At 39.5% G+C, this 16,610-nt stretch overlaps 1 protein-coding gene across 3 annotated transcripts in view; it reads right to left on the bottom strand.

Annotated features, from left to right (window-relative positions):
* Positions 1-488: 488 nt before the first annotated feature.
* The window catches only part of LOC143731290 (uncharacterized), a 190,299-nt gene continuing 174,177 nt past the window's right edge, over positions 489-16,610 (bottom strand). Inside the window, exons 12-17 of one of the 3 annotated variants that reach the window (XM_077222093.1) lie at positions 10,510-11,214; positions 9,227-9,907; positions 4,557-4,721; positions 3,697-3,888; positions 2,653-2,832; positions 489-820 (exon numbers count right to left, since the gene is read on the bottom strand). In XM_077222093.1, the coding sequence (XP_077078208.1) occupies positions 549-820; positions 2,653-2,832; positions 3,697-3,888; positions 4,557-4,721; positions 9,227-9,907; positions 10,510-11,214 (2,195 nt within the window). In that variant the 3' untranslated portion in view covers positions 489-548. The remainder of the gene's footprint in view (positions 821-2,652; positions 2,833-3,696; positions 3,889-4,556; positions 4,722-9,226; positions 9,908-10,509; positions 11,215-16,610) is intronic. The other 2 variants (XM_077222094.1, XM_077222095.1) reach the window with 2 other exon arrangements.

Below are 16,610 nucleotides of genomic sequence, written 5' to 3' on the forward strand. Positions count from 1 at the left end.
TTTTCAATAAAAAAATAAAATTTAAAAAAAGCTAGACACGCTTGCGCCAACTTCAAGCATAATAATTACAATGGTGGACTACATCGTGTTTCTGCAAATGTTTCTCCTGGCTTTGCGGTCATAAAAAATGTTTAGGACACATCTAAACCCGCCTCCAGCCCCGCCGTAAGCATGACACGGTGGTAAAAGAACGGGTCTCTGGTTCTAGTCCAGCAAAGAGTTGGTGCCGCTTTGGAACCAGTTTTCCTGGCCGAGAACCGGTTCTTTGGCTGTCGAAACACAAAGAACCGGTTCGCGAGTAGGCACCGGCTCCGAACCGGCTCTCAAAATGCTTTGGTGGAAAAGGGGATCGTAAACTAATGAAGACGGAGAATGTAGTGAGGGCTGTGTGATCAGGCCACCCGTCAAAATAAAAGTCCCGCTTCCAACACATCGGCCAATCAGAAAAACGTATATCGGCCTTGGCGATATATCGCGCGACCACTAGACAAATATTGTGTCGTCAACATTATAAAGACACAATTTCTCTTCTATTAATTTAATATAATTCAAGTTTTCTTAGTGTCTTCATGCTGATCATGGTTCTTTGATCTTCTTGGGAAAAGTTTTGAGATCATGTTGTTCACACCATGTGCTCGTCTGGTTCCTGAATGTTCAACAGACTCCGGGATGGACTGCAAAGACCCGAATCCTGAGCTGTGAGATGAGACTTTTGAGCATGAGCTAAAAACTGAATCCCTGTCTGCTCCTGATCGTGATCTGAATGAACTGTAACCAGAACTTCTCACAGACGATGTTTCCGACCGCTCATCTCCATTCACTGGGGGGGGAAAAACATTTAAATCAGTAAAAGGTTTGAAACTCTTATAGAACAAAATTCTGAGATTCAAAACTTTCAATATGTTCCTTTAAAATAATGCAGTCTATTGGTCATCATTAAAACATTATACAACTTTATTAATCAGAGGGGATTTTACATGTCAGGGCTTTTAACATCTGAGGGCAGCAGCACCGAGACACTGAGTTCAACAACACATATCTGGTAGCACTGGGGCTGACAATAAAGCACTAAGCTTAATTTAGGGTGAAGATGAAATTAACTTTAATTATTATCATTCATAATGTCTTGATATTAATTAAAAAGCAAAACGAGTGAAAAAAATTATATTAGGGAGTGAAAATAGCCAATAAGCATCCAACTCTTAACAATGTAATTTAAGTATTATTTTTTTTTTTAAATAAGAGTTTTCCTACATCTTAAAAGTTTTAGGACAATCTTTTAAGGATGAACAAAAAATGTGTTGGTCATCACATTAAAAATAACATTTATTTATGATATTATAGTTTTGAAGTGCTGGAAAAAGATGTGTATTACTTAAGCGTTTGACTATTTGACCATCACAATAGTTATGGTTAGAGTTACTACATTAGCTTAAATCCATGGTTAATGTTGCTGATTTGTGGACTGAAAGCCTTCTATAAAGAGTTCCTCCTGGTTTCCACGCCAGCGCTGTTTGATATCTATGGTCTATAACAGAGAACTCTGCGCCGAATCAGAGTGTTTCTCACTGGATCTCGGAGCGATGATGTTATTAATTCGGCGAATTCAATTGATTTCTTCACTGGACTTCCAGAGTCTGGAACTCCTAGTAAAGGTGTTGCGCGTGATCGAGATCGGCCCGTGACTGGCGATTTCGAGGCGCTGCGCTGTCTATTATTGGTCCAAACTTATAAGTCAAGTCACTAGTGATGTAGTACTCGAGTCCGGTCTCGAGACTGATTTCTGCTTTCTTGGATCTCCTTCAAAGTCTCGGTCTTGACTCGGACTCGGCATAGGCGGTCTCGTCCCCATCACTAGTTATGGGAGAATAAAGTTTTAAAAGATACTGAATTCGAGTGTATTGTCAAAATATTTAAAATTGGGAAATATTGGAAAATGTTATAAATCTCGTCACCATCACTACAAGTCACCTTAATTTATATAGCGCTTTTTACAATACAGATTGTTTCAAAGCAGCTTTACAGAGATAACAGGAAAATAATGTTGTAATAATATTGTTAAATATAAAATTAAATGTTATACACGGTCCGAGAAGCATAAATGAGTAGCGCATTTTCGTTCCGCTTTCATTTTGTTTGCATTCGCTGCTCGGCAACGTTGTGGCAGGAAAAATGATCGCAGTCTGGGGCTCTGCATGTTTTGTCTATGTTTTATCCATAAATATCTTTATTACAAGCCTGATTGCTGTTTATTGCAAGCATTTAAAGTTGACCACATAGCCTAGATGTATAGTGAAGAAGAGATGATCAGTATAAACAAGTCCTTAAACTCCACAAAATGTTGATCATCAACCTAAGAAGATCAAACTAAATATTATGTACTTTTTTATTTTATTTTATATCAGGTTTGCATTTATTGTCATAAATTCAATTATAAAAAATTTAGAAAATGGTAGATGTAGAAAGGGTCCAAATGTTATCATGGGGAAAAATATGTGGTGACAAATTTATGACAATGTAGACTAAATATTATATTTTCCACAAAAAACAGATGGTATTCATGGAAAACATGAGCTCTAAGGCTGTAAAAAAAAAAAAAAAAGTCACGGAAACACCAAAATAAACTGAAAGTGCCACATAAAACACACTCACTGTTTGGTGGTAGAAATCCATTGCTGTTATATCGTTTTATGGCCCCTGACACGTAACTTGTGTGAGATGAATTTCTGGAATGTAATGAACCGAAAATTGGGTCTGCTCCTGATCGTGATCTGAATGAACCATAAGCAGAACTTCCCACAGACCATGAATCAGATCCATCATCTCCACTCACTATAATAAAGAAAGCAGAGAGCAGATCAGTAGAACATTTACAACATGAATGGGTTTGCAGATACTTTTATCCAAAGCAACTGACATGGCATTGAAGGAATATATTCATCAGTTCATGGAATTGTAATTAATTCAATTAATTATCGATTGCTCCTGTCTGCCTCGCTGCTGCTGCGTTTGTTTGCGTCTGTAAGCCTTGTATATCTTTCTGTTTTGAATCATTATTTACTAGCATTTCCTGTGGTTTTATACTGCTAAATATAACTTACTCAACATTACATTAACTTTACTATACATCGCTAGCTTACATCTAAATCGTTGCTAACACAACACGCTAGTAATTCGCTAGCCTGTTAGCATGCCATCAGTGCGCTCATTTATTTAATCATTTATTTTGCTTGCGCCTTTTATCAATCGATCAAACAACTGTGGTGAGTATCAGTCAGTCAAACAAACACGGTGCGTCATGTCATCTTCTCCTCTTATGGTCACTTGCACTTCATGTAACATGTATAGAAGAGCCTTCTCTGTCTGCACTGGATTTACATGTGATACATACAGGGAGATAGTCAGGCTGACGGAGAAGATTTCAGAACTACAGACATGCATCCAAACTTTAATTGAGGTTAATTGTAAGAGTGCAAGGTCTTTAGATACTACTCTGGATGCGATTAGCTTAGAGAACACTGAACATTGTTCGGTTCAGGCTGTAGTAGAGCCTGTGTCGGTCGACCACTAGACAACTGCAATACTTTATAGTTTTAGATAGTTATCATTAAATATTGTGTTGTATAAAGACACTCATTATATCAAATGAATAAAAGAGAAATTAAGTTTCCTTAGTGTTTGAGATCATGGACACACCATGTGCTCGTCTGGTTCCTGAATGTTCAACGGACTCCAGGATGGACCACAAAGACCCGAATCCTGAGCTGCGAGATGAGGCTTTTGAGCATGAGCTAAAAACTGAATCCCTGTCTGCTCCTGATCGTGATCTGAATGAACTGTAACCAGAACTTCTCACAGACAATGTTTCCGACCGCTCATCTCCATTCACTGGGGGGAAAAAACAACAACATTTAAATCAGTAAAAGGTTTGAAACTCTTATAGAACTAAGTTCTGAGATTTACAACTTGTTCGTAAAAAATATGTTCGTAAAATAATGCAGTCTATTGGTCATCATTAAAACATTATACAAATACTTTATTAATCAGGCGGGATTTTACATGTCAAACTAACATCTGAGGGCAGCATCATCGCTCCTCGTTCTACAACACATATCACTGGTAGCACTGGGGCTGACAATAAAGCACTAAGTTTAATTTAGGGTTCAAGCATTTAAAGTTGACCACATAGCCTAGATGTATAGAGAAGAAGAAATTATCAGTATAAAGTCCTTAAACACCACAAAATGATTTTCATCTACCTAAGATCAAACTAAATATTATGTGCTTTTTTATTTTATTTTATATCAGGTTTGCATTTATTGTCATAAATTCAATTATAAAAAATTTAGACAATGGAAGATGTAGAAAGCATCCAAATTTTATTATGGGGAAAATTTTGTGGTGACAAATTTATGACAATGTAGACTAAATATTATATTTTCACAACAAAACAGATGGTATTCATGATAACCATGAGCTCTAAGGCTGTAAAAAAAACAAAAAAAAACGGGAAGACCAAAATAAACTGAAAGTGCCAAATAAAACAAAACACTCACTGTTTGGTAGTGCAAATTGCATGCTGTTATATCGTTTTATGGCCCCTGATACGTAGCTTGTGTGAGATGAATCTCCGAAAATTGGGTCTGCTCCTGATCGTGATCTGAATGAACCATAAGCAGAACTTCCCGCAGACCATGAATCAGATCCATCATCTCCAATCACTATAATAATAATAGAAGAGAGCAGATCAGTAGAACATTTACAACATGAATCAACTTTATGTCAACTCTAAATGGGTCACGGAAGGAGGATCCACTTCATTTTAGAAATTTGGTTCACACAGAAAGTTGTTTGACCCTGCAGCTCTTTCCTGGTTTCCTATTGAAGCTGAACAGGGTTGAACCCAAGTATAGGTATCTGCAGGACAGTAATAGGAGTTACCAGATCAGTGAGCGAGGCCATAAACAGAGGGGTGTTTTTGACCGTGTTGACTGATTTGACCATGTAACAGTGTTGGTGGGGTTGGGTGAAGGGCATCATTTTCAATGCATGATTTATAAACACCCACCAGTTTGAAAACACCCACAAATTTAAAAACGTCCACTTGTTCCGCAGAGACCCCATACTCGTTAAACCTGGTCAGTATCATGAAGGTAAACTGCGTCTTGGTAATAGAACTTATATGAGATTGAAATCCAAGTGACAAATCAAATGTTACACCCATATTTTTAACAGTATGGGATTGAATTTATCTATTTCTGGGGCTACATTAATTCCGTTCAGACTTTTTAAACCCTTAAAAAGGCAAGACCATAAAGAGAAATCAGAGTTATATATATATATATATATATATATATATACAGTGTATATATATATATATATACATATATATATATATATATACAGTGTATATATATATATATATATATACAGTGTATATATATATACATATATATATATATATATATATATATTATATACACTCACCTAAAGATTATTAGGAACACCATACTAATACTGTGTTTGACCCCCTTTCGCCTTCTGAACTGCCTTAATTCTACGTGGCATTGATTCAAAAAGGTGCTGAAAGCATTCTTTAGAAATGTTGGCCCATATTGATTGGATAGCATCTTGCAGTTGATGGAGATTTGTGGGATGCACGTCCAGGGCACGATGCTCCCGTTCCACCACATCCCAAAGATGCTCTATTGGGTTGAGATCTGGTGACTGTGGGGGCCATTTTAGTACAGTGAACTCATTGTCATGTTCAAGAAACCAATTTGAAATGATTCGAGCTTTGTGACATGGTGCATTATCCTGCTGGAAGTAGCCATCAGAGGATGGGTACATGGTGGCCATAAAGGGATGGACATGGTCAGAAACAATGCTCAGGTAGGCCATGGCATTTAAACGATGCCCAATTGGCACTAAGGGGCCTAAACTGTGCCAAGATAACAATCCCCCACACCATTACACCACCACCACCAGCCTGCACAGTGGTAACAAGGCATGATGGATCCATGTTCTCATTCTGTTTACGCCAAATTCTGACTCTACCATCTGAATGTCTCAACAGAAATCGAGACTCATCAGACCAGGCAACATTTTTCCAGTCTTCAACTGTCCAATTTTGGTGAGCTCTTGCAAATTGTAGCCTCTTTTTCCTATTTGTAGTGGAGATGAGTGGTACCCGGTGGGGTCTTCTGCTGTTGTAGCCCATCCGCCTCAAGGTTGTGCGTGTTGAGGCTTCACAAATGCTTTGCTGCATACCTCGGTTGTAACGAGTGGTTATTTCAGTCAAAGTTGCTCTTCTATCAGCTTGAATCAGTCGGCCCATTCTCCTCTGACCTCTAGCATCAACAAGGCATTTTCGCCCACAGGACTGCCGCATACTGGATGTTTTTCCCTTTTCACACCATTCTTTGTAAACCCTAGAAATGGTTGTGCGTGAAAATCCCAGTAACTGAGCAGATTGTGAAATACTCAGACCGGCCCATCTGGCACCAATAACCACGCCACACTCAAAATTGCTTAAATCACCTTTCTTTCCCATTCTGACATTTAGTTTGGAGTTCAGGAGATTGTCTGAACCAGGACCACACCCCTAAATGCATTGAAGCAACTGCCATGTAATTGGTTGTTTAGATAATTGCATTAATGAGAAATTGAACAGGTGTTCCTAATAATCCTTTAGATGAGTATATATATATATATTTAGGACACAAATGATACAATTTCATGTTTTTTATTTTATTTTAAACTCCCCCCATAGACCTCTCGAGAAACGGCCCTTCATAACCACGCCCCATCCTGTGAGGGATGTGTCCGTCAAGACAGTTTTCCGGCAACAAGACGCTCCCATCACCGACCCCTGGGACAGAAACCAAGGCTTCTTCAATATCGTCAGGGAAAGAAGGCATCAGATCGTACTCTGTTAGGAAGGTGGTTCTTTGGGCAGGTGTTAACACGCTCTTTTTTTGTGTTGAGTCTCAACCCCAATTACTTTATATGGCCAAGAACCGAAATGGCATCTCCTGAGTCTGGGCCAGTATCAGTCAGTCGTTGATCTCAATACATGGATACCCTAGAACCTCATCAGGGCCATAACTGCATCCAAGCATTTGGTAAACCGGATATTGGAAAGCTTTGCCCCTAAAAGTGAACCTCAGGAACTTCCTGTGAGAAGGAAGGATTGATATGTGGAACTATGTGTCCTCGGTAGGGCTGTAATCTCCCAGTTGATTAATCGATTTATTGGTCAATACGTTCTGGCTCGACCAAAATTCGGATTGGTTGATTTTTTGCCGTGTTAATTTCATCAGGTGGAAAGCACTAATTGCTAATGGGGATGTTTTCAGAGCACCCCTGTTTCACAGGTAACCGTCTGTCTTCAGAACACCCCCCTTGTTTTCACTTTTTTGGATTAGCCCAACCCACTGGACACAGATTGAAGAAAGTAGCTATTAGAAGGCATTGGTCTGGTGGTTTGCTAAATATTTATTTAATTTACAGTCAGTCCTCCTTCACCATGTCAAAGACATCGGCAGTATTTTACAAAAATAGATAACGGAAAAAAAGTCGAATGCAAAGTTTGCAAGCAACAGTTTGCATATCCCAGCTCGACTACAAACATGGCATATCACCTAAAAACGGTAAGCTAACTTGTCCGCGTTAGGTTGCCCCGTCTGTTTTGAGTAGCTATATGAACATGTCAGAATTGGCATATTTCAATGTTTTGGTCTAATAATCGTTGTATATTTGCAGGCGCACCCGCCCGCAACGACGGAAGCATCCCCCAGACACACCCAGACCACGCTGGATGTTAAGCCTCCTCTATCATCCAAACGCAAAAATAATATCACAGAAGGAATTGTCGACTTTTTTTTATCAAAGTGGACGTGCCTTGTGTGTTTAAGAGTAAAAGCTTTATGTTAATAGTCTATTCGTGTCTCAGCCGTGAAGCTGAGCTTCAGCCTTGTTCTGTGCGTGGACATGCACAGAGCGGCTGAAATGATAGTGTCTGTCAGTTATTATAACATATAACAAAAACAATTGTCTAAATTGCTGCATATTCCTCAACAGTTCTTGTGCTGATATCACTAGTTGTCATAGTACTATTTTGCTATACTGCGCAGGTGCACGTGATGCAACGCTGTCGGAGCCGACAGAGTGTGTCATTTCAGTGCAAAATAATTAACGTTGGGTCAAAAATGATTTAATATACTGCAAATAGCCTCCTAGTTTTTTATGTTTATTTATAATTAATTTAGGTGGACAAGGCTACCAAGTACTGCGCAGCTAATTAATCTAACGCTAATTAAACCCCCCCTGTTGACAACAGCCCTAGTCCTCGGACATGATTTGACTCACAATGGTGGGAATTTTTCAACATCCTGACCCTGAATCTCCTCAGAGAACGGTTCAGATGCCGCAGATCTATAATGGGACGAAACCGCAGATCTATAATGGGACACAACCCCCCTTTCTTCTTTGGATCCAAGAAGTACCGGGCTCGGGAGGAGGAATACATTATATGGTCTCCTTCGGTGTATCCCGAAGCGCACTTGACGCAGAATACAGACATCGATTTCCTGAAGATTCCATGGAGGAGCAATTCTCACTTGCCCCTCCCCTTCTCCGCAAGAAGAATGGTCCTCAGATCAGTTTTCTTGCTTGAAGGCTTCGGGCGAGAGTGTTACTTAGACCCATAAGCAATGACCTCAGTTTTATCATTAATACATTTTAGAAAGTTGCTATATAACCAAATTGTAAACCTTCCTACATTCTGCAATGCATAGAAACCTTCCTATATTTGATCTTACGATAATTTCATGAAACGTACATGACACAAAAAAACGTGGGTATGCCTCTCTTCGAGATGTGAAATTTATAAATCGTAAAAGCATTTTGAAATTGTGTGCAGTGGAATGGTTTCCGATTTCTGCATTGTAAATGCTGCCTTAATGTCATTAACATGTAAAAGAGCACCAGTCAACATCCGAATCTTTCACTTGAGAATGAAGAACGGCGCTAAGCACTTTTCCACGTCAAAGACCATTTTTATAAACATTAATGTTGGCACGGATTTTTAGAGTACAAACACTAGAAGATACATTTTGTGCGTTCACACATTTGAAAAATTAGGCCCATAGTCTAGAACAATGAGGAGGAAACACATCTGAGATTATATGTAGATAATATTCATAACATTTTATGATTCACTCACTAGTCTGTGATCTGGATTCCGCTCTGCATTTGTCCTGGTGCTCTTCTGTTTTATTTCTACCATCTATCTCTTGTAAACACTTTCTGTCTATTTCAAAATGGCAGCCGTTGTTTTGTGCCACTGTCTCCTCAATCTTCTCCAGCAGCTCCTTGATCTGAGTGTCGTCACTCCTGTTGTGATTGTTGAGAACATGAAACCTGTTTCCACATTTGTCCAGCAGCCAATGGAGATCCTGCCCTTCAGTCTCGATGTGCTGCTCTATAGATGTGTCTAACAGAGAGTCTCCACCAGTGAACAGCACTATAGTGTGACTCCAGAATCTCTCACTGAGAAGATCCAGATGCTCCTGCAATGCTTTTCTCTCAGTCTCTTTAAATGTGTAGTCCACGCGTATGATCAGTAGTACAGCGTGTGGTCCTGGAGGACACAGAGACACACTGAGCATAATCTCCTGTTTCAGTAACTCAGGACTGAACTTTACAGGGAAATTCCACCGCCATCCTGGAGCTTCAATGACAGTGATGTGTCTGTCTGCTACTTCTCCATGTCTCTTCACACACCGAGCAGATTTCTTCAAGTCAAACTCCTCTCTGCCCAGTATGGTGTTTCCAGCTGAACTCTTACCAGCTTTTCTATATCCCATCAACACAATCCTGAGCTCTGAGAGATGTTGGGCATCACCTGCAACAAATACAGAATAAACACACTTCTTAAGGAGGGTGACATCATAAATCTTCATAAATACTGTAATCTATTTGTGTAAAAGGGGTTCCTGAAATTAGGTTCACCTTATCTGTGTATGGGTGTCAAACAACACGTTATTGATTAAGGGTGCTTTCACACCTGCCTCATTTAGTTCGGTTGAATCGCACAAGAGTTTGTTTTTGTACTTGTACTTTCAAAGTGTGTTTGACAGGACTCACTTCCAAGCAACAAACATGAGGCTTCTCAATAGGTGTAAAGCTTATGTTTTATTAGATATTTGCCGTTTTATTTTTATTTTATTTTATTGTTTTCTATGAATTAGGTAAATGGATTTCTGTTATCAAAAGCACACCCTATGAAGAACATGATAATTTAAGAAATGAAAGTGCTTATTTCCTTAAATAATAGATTGTATGGGCCGTCACTGTGAGCTGCTTTGAACACATCTATTGGGAATGCCTCTACAAATAGCGGTTAATGACAAGAAGTTTCTGGCTATTATTGCTTTGACTGTTACATTTTCATGATTCAGTTAATATACTCAGTGTGTATCTGCACTATACAGTATATGGACTCACTCATCTGTGATCTGATGTTTTCTCTCCTTTTTTGCATCCTCTTCATTCGTTCTTCTGCTCTCTCTTCCTCTGCTCTTCTTCTCTCTTTCACCTCCTGTAAAATCTTTCTGTCTATTTCAAAATGGCAGCCGTTGTTTTGTGCCACTGTCTCCTCAATCTTCTCCAGCAGCTCCTTGATCTGAGTGTCGTCACTCCTGTTGTGATTGTTGAGAACATGAAACCTGTTTCCACATTTGTCCAGCAGCCAATGGAGATCCTGCCCTTCAGTCTCGATGTGCTGCTCTATAGATGTGTCTAACAGAGAGTCTCCACCAGTGAACAGCACTATAGTGTGACTCCAGACTCTCTCACTGAGAAGATCCAGATGCTCCTGCAATGCTTTTCTCTCAGTCTCTTTAAATGCGCAGTCCACGCGTATGATCAGTAGTACAGCGTGTGGTCCTGGAGGACACAGAGACACACTGAGCATAATCTCCTGTTTCAGTAACTCAGTACTCTTCTCTACAGGTAAATTCATCCACCATCCTGGAGCTTCAATGACAGTAATGTGTCTGTCTTCTACTTCTCCATGTCTCTTCACACACTGAGCAGATTTCTTCAAGTCAAACTCCTCTCTGCCCAGGATGGTGTTTCCAGCTGAACTCTTACCAGCATATCTATATCCCATCAACACAATCCTAAGCTCTGAGAGACGTTGGGCATCACCTAAAAAACAAATACAGAACAAACACTTCTTAAGGAGGGTGACATCTTAAATCTTCTTAAATAATCTCTTTGTGTAAAAGGGGTTCCTGAAATTAAATTGTCCCTGTAAACGAATGAATAAATCTCTCTCTTTTGTGTGTTCTCACCGGGGAAAGCATTATCAATGCACTGGTGGCTATTAGCATCAGCAAATACATGACTGTATTACATTTACATTAATTTACTAGATGGAAAGAAAGCCAAAAAAACCATTTGTGACTGCTTATATTTGTTAAAGAGTTTATGTAAAAACAGCCTCAATTGGCAAACAGATCCAAAATCCTATCTGTATTAACCAATATGAAAGCAGTAAAAGTTTTTTGCAAAATATTGTGATGAATAGAAGGAAATGATTGGAATGTAGGTGGGATTAATGTATACGCCCCCTTTAACCTGAATGAATGGGTGTTGCTTGATTAAATTAACGTGTACCGCTGATGTGGGAGGGGTTGATGATTTTTTTAAGGATGTTTTGAGTACTGTTCGAGAGAGCTTCGGGGGAGCTCTTACTTGTGAGGAAACGCCAGACAGCCGCTCGGGATAATTAGTGTCTCCGCTGGTGAAGATAGACAGTCAGTGGGGGGTAAATGTGACAGATAGTCAGGGACACGATTGTAGGCTAGGAGAGCTCCTGAACGAGGTAACTGGTAATTGTAGGCAACAGAGAGACTGGATTGACTGATTCTGTCTGCCGAGTGACGCAACTGATAAAGGTTCCTGGGTACCCTCCTTACTGGACGCGAGCCAGTCTGCCTGTGGACCAATAGACTGATAACAGAGAGTTCCTGTGTATCCTCTTCGCCGGATGTGAGCTCGTCTGCCTGTGGACCCTTATACTGAAAAGGGTGGGTAACGTGTCTTAGGAGATGGTGTAATGTTTTAGCAATTAATAAAGAATTGTATGTTAACTGTCATCCGAGTGTGTTGGTCTCTGCGTCTCCGGAATTCCGTGCAGTTGTTACACTGGTGGCAGCGATGGGGTTAAATCCCTAACGATAATAAAACAGCCCGACGATGGAGGGTAGAGATGGGCACCGGGATGTGTCAGTGACTCGCAAGTATGATGTCAAGCACTGTAATTTTGCTCTGGCCCCCTTCCTGTTCGAAGGAGTGATGAGATAGTTAGCAGATTGTCATCACTCAATGGCTGGTTGTCTAAGTGGTGTCCGCAAAATAATAAAGAATTCATTATTTCTGTGTTTGACAGAAACCTGGCTAAAACCAAACAATTACATTACTTTAAATGAGTGCACCCCACAAAATTACTGTTATAAACATGAACCTAGTCTGAAAGGCAAAGAGGGAGGTGTTGCTGTAATTTATAGTAATATTTTCAAAATTACTAAGAAGTCTAGTTTTAAATATAATTCTTTTGAAGTGTTGGTGCTTAATGTAACAATATGCAGTGCAAATGATAAATCACGTTTAAGATTTGTGCTGGCTACTGTATACAGGCCACCAGGGTACCATACAGACTTTATCAAAGAATTTGCTGACTTTCTATCAGAGTTAGTACTGGCTGCAGATAAAGTCCTAATTGTTGGTGATTTTAATATACTAGGGCTGCACGTTTTCAAGTTTTTCATTAACCATTAACCGAGGCCCTTAGCGGTTAATACTCGGTTAACCATAGTCTACGCGCCGCAACCCCGAGATAGAGACACACGAGAAAGGGGTAGTTCATTTTTAACACCTTTAATAACTGCACAAAACATCTTTAACTTTTAGGTGGCAAAATATTGTTTTAGGCTACCTAATTCTGTGAATTACACTGCACAAACCAAAAGTACTACTGCCGAATGAAGAAGGGTCAGTTCTCCCCAGAACATAAAATATTCATTTTATTTAATTTTTCGTGTGAACTCGCATTTATATGGAACAAACAATGGGACGTGGCAATTCTTGAAGCGGCACTAAAACTTTCACAGAGACCTCAAACAGAATGCACAAAGCCTTTCTTTAAAGTGAATTTCGTTTTGTATTAATTGTATCTTAATTTTAATCAATGTTTCATCAACCAATTACCTGGAAATAAGAAGTAAATATAGCAGACATTAGATAATACGGAGCCGCCGGCGCGTGAACTGGAGCTCATCTCATAAACGAATTCCGAAACTCAGCGTAGGCTAGGCTATAAGGTAGCCTACTTGTCTCACAGACCTGATAAATAAATCTATATTGAAATGTCTACTTTTAAACACAACAATTCAAAACGAAAGAAAACAGACTGCTCTCTGCTTATGTAATCCGTATGAAAAGTGCATTTCTCTCTGGCGTGTTCACTGCGAAGATCGCGAATCAGCATTGTCAACTTCATCTTTCCAGCTGAGTGAGCCTGCAAACAATTAAAATGTCTCCTTGCTATATTTGACATATTCATAATCATTACTTTTGCCTGTTCTTTTTGACAGCTTTTAGGTTATTGGCAGCGCAACCCAGGCTACATTACATGAACGCGTCAGCACCGAAAACATGGAGATGGAGATTTTTTTTCAATAATCGCACAACCTATTTGATATTCCAATTAAATAGGCTACTCAGTTAGGCTACTCATCCCAACCAACTATTAAAAAAATGTTTACTTGTAAGCGGTCTTTTTACATGTTAGTTTTTTTCTGTGAGCGGGAATTGAAAACCAGGAGTGGACTGTTAGCGAAGTGATTACAGAATGCTAGAGTGGAGAGAGGAACACGCTTTCGCTCCTCTCCAGGCTTTGATCACATCCCCCTCAGCAAGGTGAATACACCTCGTCTTTCCTTAATTTAAGACCTATTCAAACTAAAATTAAGACATTACACTATTTGAGAAATGAAAGCCTATTTACGGCCTTAAAATTATGAAAAGTGAACTTCTTGTGGACAATTCAAATGTCTGGGAGCGCTCTGGCGGTGCAAAAATGTATTACAACTAAATTCAATGCACGCCATTGACGCCACTTAACTGAGCAAAATGTTTCACTCGGTTACGCAATTTTTAACGGTTAATCGGTTAATCAGTTAACCATGGACGCCCCTATAATATACATGTAGATAATGAAAAAGATGAACTGGGATTGGCATTTAAAGACATTCTTAACTCGATTGGACTTAGACAACACGTGTCAGGACCTACTCATTGTCATAATCATACTCTAGATCTAATATTATCACATGGAATCAATGTTGATGCTGTTGAAATTCTGCAGCAGAGCGATGACATCTCAGATCATTATCTAGTCTCGTGTAACTTCATTTAGCCAAGGCTGCAAAGCCGACTCCGTGTTACAAATATGTTAGACCTATCACTTCTGCCACTAAAGATTGCTTTATTAACTATCTTCCTGATCAGTTTCATCATCTCAGCATCCCAGATAGCTTAGCAGAACTCGATATTGCGACAGAAACTTTTAACTATCTCTTTTCCAGCACTTTAGACACAGTTGCTCCGTTGAGCTTAAAGAAGATCAAACAAAATAGTCCTACGCCGTGGTACAACGAGCACACTCAGGCCCTTAAGAGAGCAGCCAGAAAAATGGAGCGAAACTGGAAGAAAACAAAACTAGAGGTATTTCGAGAGAGGAGAGGAGAGCTATATTGCATACAGAGAGGCCTTAAAAACTGTCAGATCTGCTTATTTTTCAAACCTATTAGAAGAAAATAAACAAAACCCTAGGTATTTACTCGAAACAGTAAACGGACGAAAAATAACGTTTCAAGCCCAGACGTTTCCAAGCAGCACAACAGTAATGACTTTATGACCTTATTCTCTTTTAAGATTGATAATATCAGGGGAAAAAATATGACTGCAACCATCTACTACAGTATCGCATCAGACAGTGCAGTGTAGACTCCCTGACGAAAAATTTGATTAATTCATTGCTATAGGAGAAAATTCTATAACCCATCCAAGTAAGTGCACACACATTAGGAGCAGAGTAGTGAGTAGTGAACACACACCCGGAGCAGCGGGCAGACTTGAGTGGCGCCCGGGGAGCGATTGGGGGTTAGGTGCCTTAATCAAGGACACCTCAGTCATATTCCTGCCGGTACTGGAATCGAAACCAGCAACCTTTGGGTCACCAGTCCAACTCTGTTACCATTAGGCCATGACTGCCTAATTAGGCCTAGTACTGAGACCGGTCTCATTAGAGTCACAAATGATTTGTTCTTATCATCCGATTGTGGTTGTATCTCGCTATTGGTGTTACTCGATCTTAGTACTGCATTTGATACTATTGACCACAACATTCTTTTAAATAGACTCGAAAATTATGTTGGCATTAGTGGAATTGCACTAGCATGGTTTAAATCATACTTATCTGACCGTTATCATTTGGTAGCAGTAAATGAAGAGATGTCTTATCGATCAAAAGTTTAGTATGGCGTACCACAAGGCTCAGAACTAGGACCGTTGCTGTTCACTCTGTATATGCTACCCTTAGGAGATATTATTAGGAAGCATGGCATTAGTTTTCACTGTTATGCTGATGTTACTCAGCTCTATATTTCTTCCAACCCTGACGAAACTTACCAATTCACCAAATTAACGGAATGCATAGCTGATATAAAAAATTGGATGACTAGAAATTTCCTACTACTTAACTCTGAAAAAACAGAGATTCTAATTATGGGACAAAAAACGTCCTCACGTAATAACCTAGAATACTGTCTATAGCACTTATAGACACTTCACACTTCACACTTCATAGACTTCTATAATTCAATGTTAGGCTGCATAGTTTAGATCAGGCGGAACCGGGAACACTTCCCATAAATCCTGATGTACTTTGTACATCATAAGGAGGATGGCGTCTACGGTTATATTTGTCTCTCTGTTTATCCAGGCCGTATCCCGATCTGATGAAGGAACTGCACCTGGACACGACGACAATGCAGTCCTGGGGCCAGTTGCACCAACAGGGTTTACGCCTGGTCTTAAGGTAAGTAGGTCTTAACTCAGCATTCTAAGTCCGACCTAATAGTTACGACTGTTGCACCATCCAGGCTTAAGTCCTCTTCTCGCTAAGACCGGGCGTAAATCTTACGCCTAGTCAGTAGCAGGCGTAAAGTCAAAATCTAGGCATATACTAGCGTTAATAGGCCTATCCGTTTTCCGACAGATAATGTTTCTATAGTAACCACTAAAAGCAAGTGATTGTTCATTGAATCGTTAAAATGATTTGTTAAAAACGGTCAAAAAATCTTCCTGTTTGTTGCATGGAGACTCTGCTACAGTTTCATTTTGAAATTCTCGTCAGCAAAATAAAGGGGAAAAAAACAATATTCACAATTGTGTCTAAAAAGTAACTCACAATGTTAACTCATTGTTAATTTAACTGTTGTATAAAATAAATATCACATTTGCAATTGTGCACATGA

Source organism: Siphateles boraxobius, unplaced genomic scaffold, assembly GCF_051911475.1.
Source record: "Siphateles boraxobius isolate OS27281-9 unplaced genomic scaffold, OSU_SipBor_1 86, whole genome shotgun sequence".
Taxonomy (NCBI): Eukaryota; Metazoa; Chordata; class Actinopteri; order Cypriniformes; family Leuciscidae; genus Siphateles; species Siphateles boraxobius.